We start from the raw sequence: 19,221 nt of genomic DNA, 5'->3' as shown, positions 1-19,221 counted from the left end.
AGATTAAAATTTTCACAAGCTTGTAGTAACTCTCTCATAGCAGAATTCAAGATTCCATTTTATACTAAGTTTCTACATGTGCAAGCTAGCTTTTTTTTTCTTGACTTATATTATTCCTTTTTTCCTTGGACAACTTATTTACATTAATACTGTTCCTTATGTAATCCCTTATGTTTCATTACATTATATATTGATGTTTTAATATTTCTACAACAAACTTACATTTGAACTGGAAATGTATGTAGAGCAGAGAGTACCAGACGTCTGGTGTTCTGTTTAGTACAGATATTTATTTCTTGTGAGAGACTGCAGGACTCCCCAGAGAGCCTCCATTTGATGAGATGAGCTGTGTGAATACAACCCAACTTGTGCCTTGTTTCATATCGGTTTAGCTGCCATCGGTAAGAGCAGTCTTAGATGTGTTTGGCACTGTCGATGGGGAAGGAGACAGGTGGGTTCCACATAATTTCTACGTAAATTCTGGCATGTAGAAGCTAGTGACAATGATCCGTATGGCAATATTCTACTCCGTTCTTTTAGATGAAGAACAAGGGTAGTATGGGACCTACATACTCCTAAAATGTATGCTATTAAATTGCACACCCCTTGATGATTCTAGAAAATTGAAAAAAAGATGTAAAAATGTTTTGAGAGCAAGAAGATGACAGAGGTAAATTTTTATGTTCACTTTCAGAAGTTGATTTACGTTGCTATAATAAAGAAACACTGTGTTTTGGTCCTCCCTTTTTTACAATAACAAATGTTTATTGAAGATTCACAGCAAAATTAGTGCATGTTTGTGTGATCACATACATACATTCCAAACACTAGTGAAAGAAAAGAGTACCAGCGCTAAATGCCTATCAAACATGATGTTTTCAGTATATTCATCCTATGGTTTATCGTTGAATGGATCTCAAATATGTAAATGATTAGAAAGAGAAATCCTGTTTCAGAATCAGACACAGATTCATAAATTGAACTACTACTTAAAATTTGGGTTTCAGCCTTAAGATGACCAGCTTTATCTAACATCAGCATGGTATTTTTCAAAGGCAATTCTAATGATCCAGCTTTCCCATAAGAAAAAGCTGTCAGACTGACTAAACAATTACATATCGGTTTTAAGAAACAAATCTGAAATCTAAATCCGGATACATGCTTTCACCGAGGCTTGTTCGAGGCCCCCAGGAACGTGTTGTCCATATTTAAAAAAAAGTTTAAGAGTCTTGGGAACAAACACACAACTTTCGATTCTATCCAGCCATGTCTAAAGATGTTGTGGCCATGTGAAGATGGTATGGCCCTCTTTCTAAAGAGTTTACGGTCCGATTTTATAAATGAAAACTACAAGCACATTAACAAATACATTAACATGCCTTACTCAATTCTTCCTCTCCTTTGCAACAGAATCAGTTCACTGGGCATTGGTGAGCATCCCTTTTTTAAAGCCACTTTATTAGCAATACAGGATGCTATTTTATTAAATAACTACAGCAGTTCCTATAGTAAACTCTTGCCATTTGTTAATCTACATGAAATTTAATCCTGCTTTCGCAATGTGTTATTTGTTCATATTTTTCAATGCCAAACAATTGATGTTAGGAAGAATGGGATTTTATAATGCAACCTACAAAAATTTCAGAATTTCAGAAAAATACACTTTTAGTGATAACTTAAACAACACACTTCTATTACCTTTTACTTCTTTGTAATTTTAATTTTCTGGGCTGATTTTCTACCTTTTTTAGGTTTTCTGGGATAAGGGTATCAAGACTGCAGCATATTTTCAGAGGAGAGCCTTTCAGAACAGGGGCAACATCTTCAGGGTGCAATGAAGGTTTGTTTTGGTTTATCTGTGCCAGGGAATTTGTGAAAATATTGCCCACAAGTGCATTTTCTGTGGGTGCAGGGATACTCAAGCTGTGATTACACACCACTGGATGTAAAGTTTGCACTGGATACTCAACACTGCTCTCTTGAATTAGCTTCACATCTGTGGGGATACAGTTATCCCTTCCATAGGCTGCTTTCTTGCTTGTGGCCAAATTTTCGTCAGAGAAATGCCTCCTGCGCTTCTGCTGTGCTGGCGCTGCACCTCCATTTTGATTCCCATCTGGCAATTGTGATTCAGAGCTACATGGGAGTTTCCTGCTTAAAGTTCCTGCCTTGAAACACTCCCCAGAATTCGTTTTTTGCTGGCTGCTGGATTCATTTGGCTGCCTCGGATTAGCATAAAATTCCAATTCTGGAAGACAAGGCTCCACGCTGCTAGCAGCTGTTGTTGTGCTGTCCAATGGCTGTCCTGTTCTGAAACATTGCATTTTAAGTGATCCATTTGAAGGAGTTTCTTCTTTTTCTTGATGGTTGTTTTTAGAGTCCTTTGGTTCAAGCGGCATTTTCCTGGCTGAAGGCTCCATAACTTGTTCTTTTGTTTTTGTCTTCTTTATGCTGAAATAAAACACACAAAAACACATGTATATGCATCAGTAAAAAGGTGAACTGATTCTAATTTAGGACTTTATGCATTTTGGTAGCTGATTATGAACTATACCATTTGAAGGTGTTTTAATGCTTCTATTCATCTCTGACGAGCAGTGTTGGTGAAACAATGTTTGTAAAATCCCCTTCTGTTTTCCCCCACACCGCACAATGAAGTAATAATGGCGCCGCTCTGAAGGCGGTCAGTCTTTCTTCCAGCTGGAGAAGCTTGATTCCTTGCAGATGCAAAGGGTCAACGCTACATTTGCGTATTCATTTCTAGGATCGGTCGAATAAAGCGGGCAATAATCAAACCACCCTCTTTCTTCTACGAACTGTCTCCCAGGACAATCCCTAACATTACTGCACTCGCTTCTCTGTTGAAATCAGGCCCACTAACTGAGCAGCTGGGGAAGGAGTGAGGTCATGGCGGCCTTCTAGACAGGGAAGAGGAAAGGAAGAATTCACAGGAGAGAAGCACGAGTGTTGTATATCAGTTTCTTCTACATTCCTTGCTAGCTACAAAAGTAAAGACCACATAGGCTTCACAAGTAAACTATCAAGTAACGTGGCACAAAAGCGGAAAATAGTTTAAAGTTGGAAATTTCACTTAAAGTCGAGGTCCCGAAAATAAAGCAACTAAAAAAAAGAGACCTGAAGCCTTTATTCAACTTGAATTAGTAACTGTTCAACTTTAATTGGTAACTGTTCTGTTCCAAAGTTGCCTGGATAGGACTAAGGAATTGTCTAATGTTCTTTAGCCTGCTAGGGTACGTGGGGGAAGAGGGAGGTATTTAGACTGGCCTACAGACAGCACTGAAGGAGGCTCCAGCAGCCTCCTACATATATTCACTCAGTGGCCCAACACAAAGGCTACCCTGAAGAATGTAAGGAGCAGGCCCGGACGGGCTTAGCGGGCACCAGCCGTTCCTAGGTGGGCCAGAAGGGTGGGGGCAGGTTTTGTACCAGCGGGGGCCGGTTTTGCAGCAGGGCTGCAATATGGCCCCCTGTAACAAAAGCGGGAGCGGTGCTTCTCACTAGCATCCACACTCCCCTCCCCCTTCCAAAGGTCGGTCCGCGCAGCACTCTGCCAGGGCTGGTTGCTGTTCCCAGTCCGGCCCGGGTGAAGAGGGGCCTCTGAGCCTACCATATCTCACAGATATTCATTGGCCTTGGTCTGAATGGGGGAAAAATAGATGTGGTGGGGCGCCGGAAGGGTGCCCGCTTACCTCCGGCACAGCAGGGGCTGTTGGGGCATGATTATTGCCGAGTACCTTTTTATACCATCACTCAGTTTCAGCCATGTTAAACAAATCCGATACAATACTTACAAAGTCTGCTTACTAACAATGCAACATTCAATTACATCAAACGTGAATATGCTTATTGTAAACAATAAAGTAAGTGGGTACACCTACATTTCCTTGAGGATAAATTGTTGTTTCTTTGTGGCCGAAGGAACGGTAGCATTTCCGTTTTCTGTGCGTTGGATAAAATATTCGGATGTTCCACCGGAAACGCTGTCTTTCTACTCAAAAAGAAAACAAAACAGTGCAAATTAACTTCATAACAGCACTATTTCTAAAAGACTGGTCACACTTTTTTCATTTTGACAGAGACTGTGGCAGATTTGGTTAGATTCAAATACTTCATTTTGTTGCCTGTGGGACTGAATATGGCTAAAGCCGGGGTGGGGAATAAAAACAGTTCTGGCAAATGTTGTCATATTCGCCCCATATTGAGCAGAACTACTCTGACAGCAACAAGTAACACCTTTTACAGCATAAACGCGATAATGTCACAGTGATAATGATCTCTAGTGATGGTGTGTACGCAGGCGTTTAAAGCAAGCTTTGGCAAGCCCAATAGGTCTCGCCTATGGAAGGGCTATTGGCCGTGCCAATGTATTTTAGCCAAGTTGTACACCAGCGTGACCGCTGTTCAGGTTGGCAAATAATTAGTCGCACAGAGGAGAGTGGCGTGGAGTGGAATAGAGTGGAGTGGCTTAGAGTGCTGGGTAATGGAGTGTCAGAGTGGAGTTGTGTAGAAAGGCATACAGTGGAGTGGGAGAGTGCATTGGCATAGAGTGTTGCAGGGACGGCGACTGTACTGTACTTTGTAAGTGGTTCACATGAAATTAATTTAGATAAAGATTTAAAATACTTCCAGAGTTTGTGATTATTTATAAATGTAAGAAGATTGTATTTTGTGTCATTTCACCATCAACTAGTTCAACTAATGGTCCATTGACCAGAGGAAAGAACTTTTTGATCAGTGAAAGTTTAGTTGAAAAATAAGAGGTGACTAATCTTGAAATAATAGAAAATCATAAACTTTGACTCCAGCGGTTATTGCCAGGTTGTGTGAGTGTGTTTTTGAGCCCAGGTGAGTATATGGTATTGGAGTACCTGTTGCTGGTGAGCTGCTGGGTCAAGAGGAGCCAAGTGAACTTTGATGGAAGAGAAATGCAGGCCAGATTTAGCAAGGTGCAAAAGTTATGGGAGAGTAACATCCTCCTGGCAAGACTTGGGTCCATGTGTCTGGTTGAACACCAGATGCAAAATCTCCTCCATTAGAAGGTATATGCAGACCACATGGATGGCCACTTTTCCTCCTTTAGAATCTCTATACAGTCCTGAGGAAGGTTCAGGTGGCCATACTGTACTATCTCAGGAGCCATGCTGCTAAATTTAAGGATGAGAGGTTGGGGTTTAACAATTGTCCTCCAAATTTCGTCAAGAGGTCTGGCCTGCATGGCAGCCTGAGATGTGGAAGGAGCGACCAATGAAGAAGGTCAGCGAACCACAATTCTCTCAACCACTCTGTTATGATGAGGACCATAATGGTTGTCATGGTTGAAAGCTTGAGTAAGACTGCAGCAATGAGGGGCATTGGTGGAAAAGTGTAGAGAAATTTGTTGGACCAGTCGATCTATAGGGCACTCCCCTATGATTCTGGATGGTAAAACCTGGCAGCGAAGTAGCTGCATTTTTTGTTTTTGGCTGTAACGAAAAGGTCGGTTGAAGGTGTGCCCCTCAACCAGAAAATATCTTGCACAACATCTTCGTTCAGCACCCATGGTTTTCCTCGAGAGCCCTGCTGAGCGCATCTGCTTGGACATTCTGAGCGCTTGGAAAGTGAGTGGCTGTTACCTTCAGATTCCTGGCAAGGAGCCCATGCCAGATCGTTAGGAGCTCTTGTGACAGGGCTCTGGGCCTTGTTCACGCCCTGCTTGTTCAAGTAGTACATGGAGGTGGTATTGTACATCTGAACAAGCAGGTTGTCAGTCATGAACGATGGGTGAAACGCCTTGAGCGCCTGATGAATTGTGAGGAGTTCGAGGAGCTTGATGTGGTATGTCCTCTCCTTCGGAGACCATAAGCCTCGTATTTGCAGGTGACCCATTTGAGCTCCCCATCCGAGCAGAGAAACATCCATCACGAGGGTCTGCATTAGATCCTGTTGCTGTAATGTCATCCCCTGCAGAATGCTCGGAGAACACCACCACTTGAGGGATCTGATGGCATAGAGGGATAGAGTGATCCTGTCTTCCAAGTGTCCTGAAAGCTGGTTCGACTGGTCCTCCAGACACTCCTGGAGAGGGTGCATGTGGTGGCGAGCGTTGGGAGCTAAAAAGATGCCGGAGGCCAACAAACCGAGAAGTAAGGAGATTATGGGGACTGTTGGGCAACACATTAGTTAGAGAGTGTGACATTTCTAGCGATTGGATGAGAGTTGTTCCTCCGAAGGACACACGCTTGGGTGAATTGTGTCAATGGTAGCTCCTAAGTTGTGCAACTTCTGGACTGGTGTTCAAGTGGACTTGAGAAAATTGACCTGAAGACCCAACCGATAGCGAAGATCGCAAGTCCATTTGAAATGTAGTTGGGCCTCTGGAAAGGTGGAAGCCTTGTTAACCAGTCATCCAGGTAAGGATAGACAAAGATTTGGTGTTTTCGAAGATGTGCTGTCACCAAGGTCATGCACTTGTAGAACATCCTGGGCCCTGACGTGAGACCAAATGGTAAGACGGCATATTGGTAGTGATCTATCCTCATGACGAATCCTAGGAACTTCTGATGCTGCCTTGCGATGGGAATATGAAAATAGGCATCGTGCAGATCAATTGAGCAAAGCCAGTCTCCCTGGTGAAGCTGAGAGTATATCACAACAAAAAAGATACTACTGGTCTATCAGTGCAATACCATATGAGCAGAAACACATCTATGGTGAATCTATATGTGTCAGGAGAAACATGAAATGAATCCCATCAGCCCACACCAATGGCAGAGCTTCATCATCTGGGATTCATGTAGAGAATGATCTACACTCAGGCAACCCACTTCATGTAATCGTGTGTTGCCTTGGTCATAAACCATCACTGACAGATCATACCATTTAGTATAGAAATTGTGGTGAGCTTCTGATTTTGCAGTGAAAAATACATGTGAGAAAAAGAATGTGTGATTTAAAATTGACTATCAGGATATTAGAAATAAGTTTATTAAAGAGATATCATGGTGTCAAAGGTTAAAAGCAAGTGTAAACAGTTTGAAAGAATAACTGTTATCGGTTGGAAAATAGGGTCTACATGTTTCAGCCCTAGTGGGAGATAATAGCCCACTGGCTTTCGTCAGGACCACAAATACACTACTGCAAAAAACTCTAATTAAATAATAAGTATGACTCACATACAGCGAAGGTGCACAATATATGGGCATGCCTAATGTGCACGAAATATAAAAATAAAAATAGAATACATCAAATGCTAACGTATTTGATATTTTAGTATTCGTTCATTTAAATGTGACATAACACCAAAAAACTGGCCTAGTACACATGTTTAATACATGTTTATTGTTTCTGTGAAAACATACAGAATACTGGCGTAGTTAGAGTGCATTGATAGCACGGACCTGAGAAGCATTGCGCTTTAAATCAGTGCAAGTTTTCTCAGAGGTCCGCAAGGTGTAAGCGTTCTTATTACCACAGGCCCGTTTGCAGCGCTAGTCTCCTCAGAGGTCCGCAGGTTGCAAGCACTTTCATTTCCGACTGGTTCTGGCATTCGAGCGCATGCGCGCAATAATGCATGATGTATTCGGGCCGTGAGCCCCTCTTCTGCGCATGCCCCAAATGACATCGATCTTTAAAGCCTCAACAGGCTCCTTCCCAGTCCGCAACCATGTCGGACTCATTTACATAAATACCCGCACGCAGGCATTACATACTGCGTATGTGCGGAACAAGGACTGAATGCTTTCACTCTGGTCCTCTAACACCCCTTTTTTGGACAGCGTATGTGCAGGTTCTCTGTTTGTATGCTTACTCTTTGGTCCGCCAGAGTTTCTCGGACGGTACAATGAAGAGAGCATTTTGATTGGTTCCTACGCATAATTTAGGCGCGCTTCCTCCTTCCTGTCGGTACCTCCCCTTCGGCTTAGGATTCGCCTGGGGTACCGACGGAGAGGTGAGACGACGCACTAAACCCAATTTACAGACCAGGGATTTTGAACAGCGGTTACCTCTTTGTTTCACTGCTTATCGTTACTACATCGATATTGGGGAATTTGAGAACTACCTCTAGGATTTCAAGCTGCGCTATTAGAGGCTCCTTCTTTTACAGCATACTGCCATTATCCCCTATACTCCTTATGCCATGAAGGCAACAGGCATTTTCGTTCTGCATTTTAAGGTAGAAATAGACAGCCTTTCCAGCAACTATATACCACACATATAATTTTTAGCTTTACCAATAAGGCTGTCATTTGAAATTGTCGCGCTCCTTGAGACCATGTTGAAATGCCTCCTCCAAACACTTTTTTGTACCACTGTTTTATTAGGTTTGGAAATAGGTGGAGGCTTATTGTAATAGTCCTCTCTCTCCCGATCCTTTTGCCATATTTAGAGCGGGGCCTCATCACCTGAGCAGTTGCCAGGCGAGGTGAGGCATACTCCCACAAGAGTCTGGGTGAGTTACAACTTAATATTTGATTTCGTGCAGTATAATAGTCTAATGAATAAGTCAATCATTTGTACATATAATAAAAGCATATTATGTGTCTGTGGTTTATTGCATAAGTCTACCTGTTTTGTGTATTATTTCAGGAAAGAATCCTTTATTGAGAACATACACCTTTCACATTGGATACTCATGAATGGTAGGATGTATTGAATCCAGTAATATACATACTTATTATTTAATTAGAATTTTTTGCAGTAGTGTATTTGTGGTGCTGACAAAAGCCAGTGGGCTATTATCTCCCACCAGGGCTGAAACATGTAGACCCTATTTTCCAACCGATAATAGTTATTCTTTCAAACTGTTTACACTTGCTTTTAACCTTTGACACCATGATATTTCTTTAATAAACTTATTTCTAATATCCTGGTAGTCAATTTTAAATCACACTTTCTTTTTCTCACATTTGTTTTTCACTGCAAAATCAGAAGCTCACCACCATTTCTACACTAAATGGTATGATCTGTCACTTATGGTTTATGACCAAGGCAACACACGATTACATGAAGTGGGTTGCCTGAGTGTAGACCATTCTCTACATAAAACCCAGATGATGAAGCTCTGCCATTGGGTGGGCTGATGGGATTCATATCATGTTTCTCCTGACACATACAGATTCAGCATAGACGTTTTTCTGCTCATATGGTATTGCACTGATAGACCAGTTGTATCTTTTTTGTTGTGATATATTGAAAGTGGGAGGTTTGATACTACTAGGTCTCTAAAAATTATTTTCCCCTAAGACCCTTGTTTAATCGTTGTTTTTGAAGCTGAGAGTATACCTCATGTAAAGCTAGCCTCCTGTACTTCTTATTTCGAATTCATTTGTTGGCGACCCTGACGTCGACAATGGGGTTGAATTCTTGTTTGTCCTTTTTTGGCATGGGGAAGTACCTGGAGTAAATGCTCTTTTCCCGTTGACTAGGGTGGGGGGGGGACAGGTTCCACCACCTTCTTGCAACACAGAGTGTTGACTTCCTTCTTTGGAAGGTTGAGGAGGGAGGTGGATGACTTTGGTGGAATGGCCGGTGGTGGGGAAGTAAATCTGAGACAATACCCATTTTTTACAATATTCAAGACCCAGGCGTCTGTCGTTATGTGGTCCCACTCTGCCAGGTAATGAGATGCTACTCCCTACCGGAATGGGTGACAGAAGAGGGGGAAGGGAGGATTCAGGGCTTTGATGCTGTTGGTTGTCAGCCCCCCTGGTTAGGTTGTTGGGTCGCACGTCCCCTCTGATGGTTGTGCTGAGGTTGGTAGGACCTTTGGTACTACTGCTGCGATCTCCCAGTCTGCTATTGAGGGGTTTGAACCCTCTGTGAAGAGAAACGACGGTGGTAGGGATGGAACGATGGGCGCTGGTCCTTAGATCTATCAAGCCCTACGGCTTTTAAAGTGTCCATCTCCATCCATGTCATTTTGTCATCAGCATGAGAGCCAAACACAGAGTGTAACCTAAAAATGTCAAGTTCTGAATACGCAGCTGAATGTCAGGTTTTAATTATGTCAGTCAAAATCATGCATGTGTGTGCAAGGACACTCCATGGCAGTAACAGTGAGCCGCTAGACTATAGGGATACGCTGCCACATTAATGATCTGGTTGGAGATCATGGTACTTTCTTGGACGATTTCCAGAAAATCCTGCCGTGATCTTTTGGGAGGTGTTCTGCAAAATGAAGAATGGAATCCGACAAGGCTCCGTCGTATAGGCGGTAGAGGGCTGCTGCACTGGCTGATTTCATGGATGTAGCTGCAGTGTTGCAGACTTTGCGACCCCAAGAATCCAATCTTCTACTCTCTTTATCCAGAGGAGAAATGGCAGAAAGAGATGTGGGTTGAGACTTGCGGGCAGCCAGAATTACAATGGAGTCAGATGGGGGGTTGTGATGCAGAAATAACAGATATTAATCCGGAGAATGATATTTTTTCTGGAGGGCGCCAACTTTGCCACAGCTGGAATAAGAAACAGGTCCATGAATGGCTCAAGAAGACCTGGCAGTAGTGGATGCAAAGGACTAGAGGCTGTGCGTTGGTGGAGCACCTCGAAGATCACTGAGGTAGGTGGCGTTGAAACAGCCATTGGTTCTTTCAGTTTAGCTGCACCTCTAACAAGGACTTCTTGAATGGTGTTTATGACGTCAACCGGTGAGGAACGCAGCTGAGGAGAATCCGACAAGCTGGGTGAATAGTAGGGGGATGGGAGCACACATCTTCTCCCAGCACAGTTCACCCCTTAGCATCCTGGTAAATGCAGTTCAGTTTAAATGCTTACTTGAAATTTTGGTGAAGTGTTTCACCTAAGTTGGTGCAGGTTAGTGCTGTTAATCTCTAGACACATGTGTTTCTGGATATTATCCTTCATCAGTAGAGATAAAAAAGAAATTCATCTGGGGTTGCTGAGAAAGCTCCCACAATCCTCTCGGGTCTCTGCATCTCCCCCTGGCGCACAGGTGCATTTCCAAGAATTGGTCTGCTCAGCGGCTCAAGGGAGCCTTTTTAAACCGAAGGGGGATGGGAGCACCCTGCTTCACCTCCCAGCACAGTCCCCCCCCCCCTTAGCATCCAGCTAGGTTATATATTTGTGCATTTAGATTTGTAACTGTCTGTGGCAATTATTTGTTAGATTTGGGTTGGAATACAACGCTAACTTGAGTGATTGCTAATGGTTAGAATTATGGCAAGCATGAGTCCCACCACCTTAGGTTCCTTGCTCTGTGCCACAGGAACCAAGCTGCACCTGAATGACCAAAATTAGGGCGAAACAAATCTTGGGCTGCTTGAGTTCGGGTACAGGGCGGACCTGGTCTGACAGTTCAGGCTGGACTGTTCCTACTAGTGCATATGGCTGGGTCCAAACTGAGGTGGCAAGGTGGGCCAAAGAACGAATGGGTGGAATGCTATCCAAGTGATTGCCAGTGGTTAGACTTATTACAAGCATTCTTCCCATAACCTTTTCTGTGGTTAAGTTCCCAAACTAGCCAGAGGTTGAAACGAGACTCCCCAAATGTTTGTACGTTAATTAACCAACTACCCAATAAGGGATGCTGTGAATCAACTGTCTTATATTACCAAATATGAATATTAATGACAACTACAAACATTATCTATAGTCCTTCGAAATAGGAACATGAACACAGGTGTCTTGTACACTTGAGAAAAACACAAGCCCCACCCCACTTCCCACACATCAGGGTTTGGGGCAGATGACTATCTCCAACTTTATCAGTTATTTGGAATGTATTTATCGTAGTAAGTCTCATTTTCTCATTACCAATCCTTAGTTAACTCTTGACAGAACCTAACAAGACTTTTAAAGTATGAGGAACTGGCCCCTGATGTTCCCTTCGCTGCTCACTGTAGGGCTTTTCATAAAGGTACATTTACATGTGAGAAAATCTACATGAGTAAATTTACTGGCTATTCACCATTTCTGAATGTAAATTTACTACATGTAAGTTTATATGTCCCCACACCCTGCAACTAGGAGTTAGAGCCATATTAACAGGTGCAAAGTTACTAATAGAAAAAAGGAAAAATTAAAGATTATTACATTTTTAAGAAAGGCTGCAAAAATGCTTTTCATGATAAATAACACTGGAAGTAACTGTATTTATGTATTTGAAATGTAGAACCAGTAAAAAAATTTTACAACACTATGAATTTTGAATAATGTAAATATACAAAATTCATTAAAAAAAACCACACCTAAAGTACCTTATTTTCTTTATTATGTAGAAAGAATTATTAAACAAACATATGTATGGATTTAATGTAAAATATTTTAATTATTTGCTAAAAATATTAGTTGCATTTATTTTTACATTTAAAAAATGGTTATTAATATTTTCAAAATTAAATTCAACATATATATTTAACAAAAGTCAAAATAGATACATTTATTTTAGCATTATTTCCTACAGGGTGTTTCTTAAAGTCCTCACCTCCATTATCATGTATGGAATGCTTATACAAGCAGCCAATAACGATTTAGAAAAATTTGACAAAATATTCCCAAAATTAAAAGGAGTAGAGAAGTCAAAGGATAAACACCATCAGAATGCCCAAACGAACACCCTAGACACTACCTACTCTACCACCAAAGACAACAGATTACCTAGAGAACCGCAGGATCAACAGCACGAAAAAACACCAAGTGACACAGACATCTTACTACATAGAGAACCCCATCATCCTCTACACGCAACGCCACCAAGAAACACAACCAACACAGAAACCTGTATGGATGGGGAAGACACAGAGCATAAAAACACCTATACTATATGATAATACCGCCCCAGCAAAAAGACCGATAAAAGAATCAGCGATGCTCGCCCGGGAGGTGGATACACAACGATCAACGACGCGAGTAGAAAGAATGGAGAATGAGGACAGATTGGATGAAGATGAGACAGAGAGAACAGAATCACCAATGCTGTTTGCTAACACCGCCACAGTGCAAGCACAGAGGGAAGATTCAACGATGCGCTCACATGAGGGGACCTCGCCTACTAGTACACCTCTCAGTAAGATGCTAGGAAGAAATTATATGGTAGATGCCACCCCTCCATTAACCACCCCTGATATGGAAAAGACGACCCTACCATTAACTCCCCATCACACAACACAAATGTCCAACAGGACCACACGAAACATCAGTCTCCAAGAAACAACTGAAAGATCATGCGACTCAGATACCACATCACACAGCACACCGAATGAAGACGCTGTCAACAGAAAGGAAGACACAATGAAGTGGAATTATGAAAAAAGAACAGACCCTAGACACTGGATTACAAACGGTAAACACCAAAACGAAAGGATGAACACCTTTTACACATCACCTCAGACCTGAAGAGATATAAAAGGTCTACAGGCACAAATTGACAATATCTTTAGAGGGGATGATGAGTGTGTGGAGTGTTACATTTTAAAATCCTTAGGCTTAGTCCTTTTCAAATGAAGAAGATCAAAGTAACCAATTCTTTGTAGAAAAATAGCTCTTCATTTATGATGATACAGACGTGGACAGCCGACACGTGTTTCGCCCCTATGGCGAATTGCGCCAGGGCTTTCTCAAGGCTGTAATAAATCACAGTAAAAACGGGTGTAAGTGTCCATCATTCAGAAAAAGGAAAAGAGAAAACGCCTAAGACCCCAGCAAACCGTGCAAGGCTATAGAAAAGAAAGTGGATTTAGAGTGCAAATTCCTTGGCATTTCAGTACCGGGAAAAGAAAATCCCCTTTAAAGAGGAGAGTGTGTGCGCGCAGGCAGAGAAAATTAGTCAAGGAGAGATTTTTTAGGAGAGTTCCACCACCTCGGGTTGTTGTGCTGAGCAGGTGCAGAACTCCTGTGATTTGGAATTTATTTCCAGTTATGTGAGATACAAGTCATCAAGGGGTGGGCAGATACCTCCACCAGTCTGATCAAAGAAAAAGTGTTGTGTCAGAGAATAAACAAAATAAGGGGACGTGATGAGACAGAAGAAGAGTTAAGGAAAGTAAAACATTGTCCATTTCATACCTATTAACAATTTTGTGTATTACCGCAATCTGTGCATGGTAAGTTTCAGCATAAAGTCCGGTTTGTTAATCTGTTGACACAATGTATTCAATTTTTAAATAAAGTTTTTGTTAAAAAACCCAGTTTGTATATTGGTCATTAGAAAGCTAAATTTTCTTGTTACTCAGTCAAGAGAAAGTCTGATCGAGCATTTATCCAAGTTTTAAAAAGCAGTTGTGATCTTATGATTTACATGTCTATTTTTATACAGTTTGTTCATAAGTTTCTATATCTAGCGACAGTGACTTTTTCGTTAGGAGGCTCTATGGTAGCTTACAGATAAAGGCTTGTTAATAACATGATTAAGAGCAGTTTGGCATATTTCAAGAAAGAAATTATGTCAGGCCAGGGAAGTTTTTTCTTTTTCAGGATGCTGTAAGCGTGCTCAGTGGGTTGACTCTGAGAGGGGCATGGTTAATATGGTTCTGTATTAGGAGCCTCGTTTAGGGGCTTATTCACCGGAGCAGTTGGTATGCATGCTCGCTAGTAATTGGGAACAGCCTGGCGTATGTTAAAAAAAAGTGTATTAGTGGTGCGGCTGCATTGTGTGACCGCATAGCGATTTCTGCGTCAGGGTATTGGAGCATATATTTAAATGCAGTGCGTTTAGAGCCTGACCAGCGGGAGCTTGGGCTTGGGCGCAAAAGATGTCTCCAGTGACGAATATTCTATACAGGCAATTACAGTTAATCCGATACACGGGAGTTAGCAGTGTCAGGCATAAGGGCACCGGCTCTCTGTGCAAGCGAGGGCTAAGGTTTAAGGCATTGTGGCACTTACTTATTAAGGGATTGAATCCCCGGCGTATCTCTCCAAACAGCTCGTCTCTTCCGACGTTTCCGCGCTCTGTTTGGTTGTGAGGCTCTTCCCTTTTTAACCCGGAAGGTCAGCTTTGACCCGGAAGTGCTGGTCAGAAGCATAGACCGGCTTGTTTTGAAATCATCCCTATGTTACCGAAACGTGGTATCAAGAAACGGAAGAGAGGGATTGGCGGTGGCATTGTTATTTGGAAAGGAAAGAAACGCTTTTCATAATCTTGTCTTGGTGTCACATATTAATAGGAGACTGTGGGTGCGTGACAGATGCGAAGTCAACGGGTCGGTGGAAGGTAGATAAGAGTCGAAAACGGACTGAGGAGGGATGTGCAAATATTGCGCCATATTGGACTGGCATAATGGAAAGGTGAAGGCTAAGCATTAAGCCAATAAACACAAGATAGTGTTTATGCGGTTTTGAAGTTTGAAGGGAATAGAGAACCGGTATTGGTGGTCTCATAATGTTTACACAGTCAGCTATTTTGTGTGAGGTAACAGAGGTGTGTTCTACGATTCACGTCTTGTGTGTAGAGGAGGGGAGGTACCACTGCTCTTTTGTTCTATGTCTCTACTATTCTGAAGGCAATATATTTATTTAGGATTAAGACGTTCTAACTGGAGATGTTGCTTTGGATATAAACCATGTATTTGAATCGTCATGCTCAATATTGATGATGATCGATGGACATTATCAACCTCAATATTGATGATCAACAGTTGTGGTCAGGATTGAGCTTAACCGGGATATGTCTATAGTAAGAGCGGCTTTGAGTACAATACCATCTGCCTGAGTATGACAGTTATGCATTGACCTGTTCAATGCTGTTAATATACAGTTGTAGTCCATAGTTCGCTTGATCCGGACCGTAGCTGTGCTAGGCGAGCTGAATTCCTTCTGTTGGTCCCTGTAGGTTGTACTCAGGTGTCGTTTTATTCCAACCAGTGGTGCCATTCATATTCTTGGTTGAGGCCCTTCTCCACAGTGTCCATTTTTATGATCAGTGCACTTTCTTCTCTGCGCAGTAGACGATCCACATCACCTCCACGTTTGGGTGTCTTGAGTTTTTTGATACCGACGAAGGAAAATGTTCGATTGTACTCGTGGTGTTGCAGAAAGTGTCTACAAGGGATTGTCTGGTATCAGTTTTGTGGATATTGCGGTAGTGTTCCTGAATGCGGATCTTTAGGGGTCGTCTTGAGCTACCAATATAGTTTTTGCCACAGGGGCAAGTGATCAGGTAAATCGTATTGGTACTTTCGCAGTTGATGAAGTCTCTAATTGTGTATTTTTGTCCATTGATGCTGACTTCTTTGGTCTTGGACCGACCAAGTTTGCATATTGAGCAGTTTGTGCAGGTGTAGAAGCCTGTGGTTTGTGGTGGAAATTTCATTGGTTTGTTTTTCACCTCAAAAAAGGATGGACAGAGTATGTCGCGTAGGTTCCTACATCTGGAAAAGCCTAGTTGTGGCTTAGCTGTCAGCGAGTCTTTCAAGGTTGGATTGTCCTTCAACAAATGCCAATGTCTGTTGAGTATTTTACGGATTGTGTGTTCCCCACTATGGTATTCTGTGTTAAAACGAATTGTTGTTTTGTTCTTTTTGACCAAGTTGTTGTGGAGTAGGGATTGTCTCTCGGTTTTCAGAAATTTTTCTTGTTCTTTTAGGAGTTTTTCTTCATTGTAGCCTCGTTGTTTTAGTCGTTGGGTTATGGCCTCTGAGTGGTTTTGATAATCTCTTTCTGCACTACAGTTTAGACGGGCCCGTCTATATTCTCCTCCTGGGATATTGTCAATTGTGTGTGATGGATGGCTGCTTGAGGCATGGAGGATCGAGTTTGCAGATGTAGGTTTCCTGTGAATTTTTGTTTGTAACTGCTGGTCCGAAACATATATTGTTAGATCTAGGAAATCAACTTCTGTTCTGGAGATGTTGTATGTGATTTCGATGCCCCATTTGTTTGGTACTAATGATTTGATGAAGGATCTTAGTTTTTGTTCACTGCCCTGCCATATGAGGAGAATGTCATCTATGTAGCGACCCCACATAATTATGTTGTCAATGATTTCTTCAGGTCTTTCTTGCCATAGCCAGTGTTCTTCAACTGTGCCCATCACCAGACAGGCGTACGGTGGGGCAAATTTGGCCCCCATTGCAGTCCCTTGTAATTGGATATAATATTTGCCATTGAATAGAAAGTAGTTATTAAAAAGGCAAAATTCCAGTAGATCGAGGATCATTTTATTCCGAGCAGTTAGATGAACTGATCTTGTCTGTAAGTATTTTCTTGCTGCTGCTAGACCATCCGTATGTTTTATTGAGGTGTACAGACTGCAGATATCAATTGTGATGAGAAGGTAGTCATCTTGCCATGATATGTTTTCTAGTTTTTGTAGGACATCCTTGGTGTCTTTGATAAAGGATGGAAGTGCCTTCATCAGAGGTTGTAGTTCTGCATCGATGAAGGCCCCTACATTGGAGCAGATGGAATCGATTCCAGCAATGATTGGTCGTCCTTTCGGTATTCTTCCCGGCTTATGCACCTTGGGTAGCAGGTATAGTGTTGGTGTGATGGGATTTTTTATAAAAAGCAAGTTTTTTTCTTCTGCACTCAGCAGGCCTTTTTCATACCATAGGTCTAATAAGGTAGTTAGCTTATCCTGAATTTGTTTGGTGGGGTTATGGTCCAACAGTTGATAGCAGGTTGTATCCTCCAGCTGTCTTTGGGCTTCTTTCACGTAGTCGGAGGTGTTTAGGAGGACCACATTTCCTCCTTTATCCGCTTCTTTGATCGTAAGGTTGTCATTACTCCTCAGGTCTTTTAGCGCCATTCTTTCTTTTACTGAGATGTTCTTGGGGATGTATTTTTGTTTAGTCTTGTATTTTTGAAATTCCTTATCGAGGTCATCTGAGACTCTTTTAGAGAACATGTCGATGGAGTTTCCTGCTGGGAGTGAGGGAGTGAATTTTGATTTTTTCTTTAGTGTATTCGGTTTAGAATGAAAAATATCAATGCCCAAGTCTTCTGCCGTTGTAGTCAAAAGTTCCAGATGATCTGGATCTGTGTCTGTTTCGAGATGTAATAGCAGATTGCTGTTTTCAAGATCTTGTGCTGACATGTCACTTGTTTGTGCATTGTTATGGGTGGTATTTTGTCGTCTTGGATTCTCATTGAAGAACGATTGGAGCTTGAGTTTTCTTGTGAATTTGAAGAGGTCAACCTTGGTTTTGACCAAGTCCCATTGCGCCGTCGGGCAAAAAGAGAGACCCTTGTTAAGGATGTTGTAGTGTGTTTCAGGTAGGATCTCCGTCGATAAGTTTAAGACCAAGTTGTTTCTTAGGTTTTCAGTAAGTGCTGTTCCTTCATCCTTGCCCTTGTCTGTACACCCGCTGTGTTTGGTTTTGGTGTCCCTAGGTTTGGTGGACGTTGTCGATTCTCCTGTACGTTCCCTAGTCGATGTCGTTGTACTTCCTCCCGAAAATTTACCTGTGGGCGAGGATTGTTTGATGTAGTTAGGTCTTCCAGCGATCCTGCCTCAGATGAACTTGGAGTTTGGATCGGTGTATTTGGATTGCTGTTGGTTGCCGAGGTATTGATGTTGTCATATTTTTGGGCAAACGTGTAGACCCTTCCTTGTTGGTAATCGTTTAGATCACGTCGAAATTTGCGATTTTTCCTTTGTATGATATCCTCCTCATATTCATCCAAAAATTTGTTCAAGATGTCGTAATTTTTTACGGTGATGTCTCCCCAATTCGCTTCTTCAATTCTCTTGGATAGATTGTCCACTTCTTTTTTGTTTGTTTCGTATTCCTCCTGTGCAATGTCAATTAGTTGCCTTATCATGTTGTTGGATGCTGTGCGGGGATTTTCCTCCCAGAGTTGTAATTTTTCTGGTGATGTTGTATCAATTGGGGGAAAAATGAGAATGCGTAGCCCTCGTGGGATCAGGTTGTGTTCCAGATATTTTTTGAGCGACGCTCCTTCCCACCATTTGGAGGTCTCTTTCTTGGCAGCTCTTTCTAATGCTTGGAAGGTGCTTTTTGCTGACGTTAAGTTAGTCGTACTCGGAGTTTTACTAATTGCAGCTCCAGAGGGGTCAAAGGCTTCTGCTAGTCTGTTGTTGCGTCTATCCCGACGATTGCCGTATGCTGACATTCTGATTGTGATGATAATCTTCCTTTTTTGTCCAAAATGGTTATTGATCTGGGAACTCTTTGATTGCAAACTTTGATTATATTGGATGTGGTACTTGGAAATCCTTACAAAGAATTTTTTGCAAAGGGGAGGTGGTCCACGAAAGGAGACCAAGTCCACATTAGTTTTCACTGTTTGTTTGTTGATGCT

At 42.1% G+C, this 19,221-nt stretch overlaps 1 protein-coding gene across 1 annotated transcript in view; it reads right to left on the bottom strand.

Annotated features, from left to right (window-relative positions):
• Positions 1-731: 731 nt before the first annotated feature.
• The window catches only part of SLX4IP (SLX4 interacting protein), a 616,355-nt gene continuing 597,865 nt past the window's right edge, over positions 732-19,221 (bottom strand). Inside the window, exons 7-8 of the mRNA XM_086925435.1 lie at positions 3,900-4,009; positions 732-2,451 (exon numbers count right to left, since the gene is read on the bottom strand). Of these exons, the coding sequence (XP_086781561.1) occupies positions 1,695-2,451; positions 3,900-4,009 (867 nt within the window). The 3' untranslated portion in view covers positions 732-1,694. The remainder of the gene's footprint in view (positions 2,452-3,899; positions 4,010-19,221) is intronic.

Source organism: Lissotriton vulgaris, chromosome 6 (genome assembly GCF_964263255.1).
Source record: "Lissotriton vulgaris chromosome 6, aLisVul1.2, whole genome shotgun sequence".
NCBI classification, from domain to species: domain Eukaryota; kingdom Metazoa; phylum Chordata; class Amphibia; order Caudata; family Salamandridae; genus Lissotriton; species Lissotriton vulgaris.
Note: the sequence above shows the minus strand (reverse complement) of the source record. Positions and strands in the feature narration are given on the sequence as shown.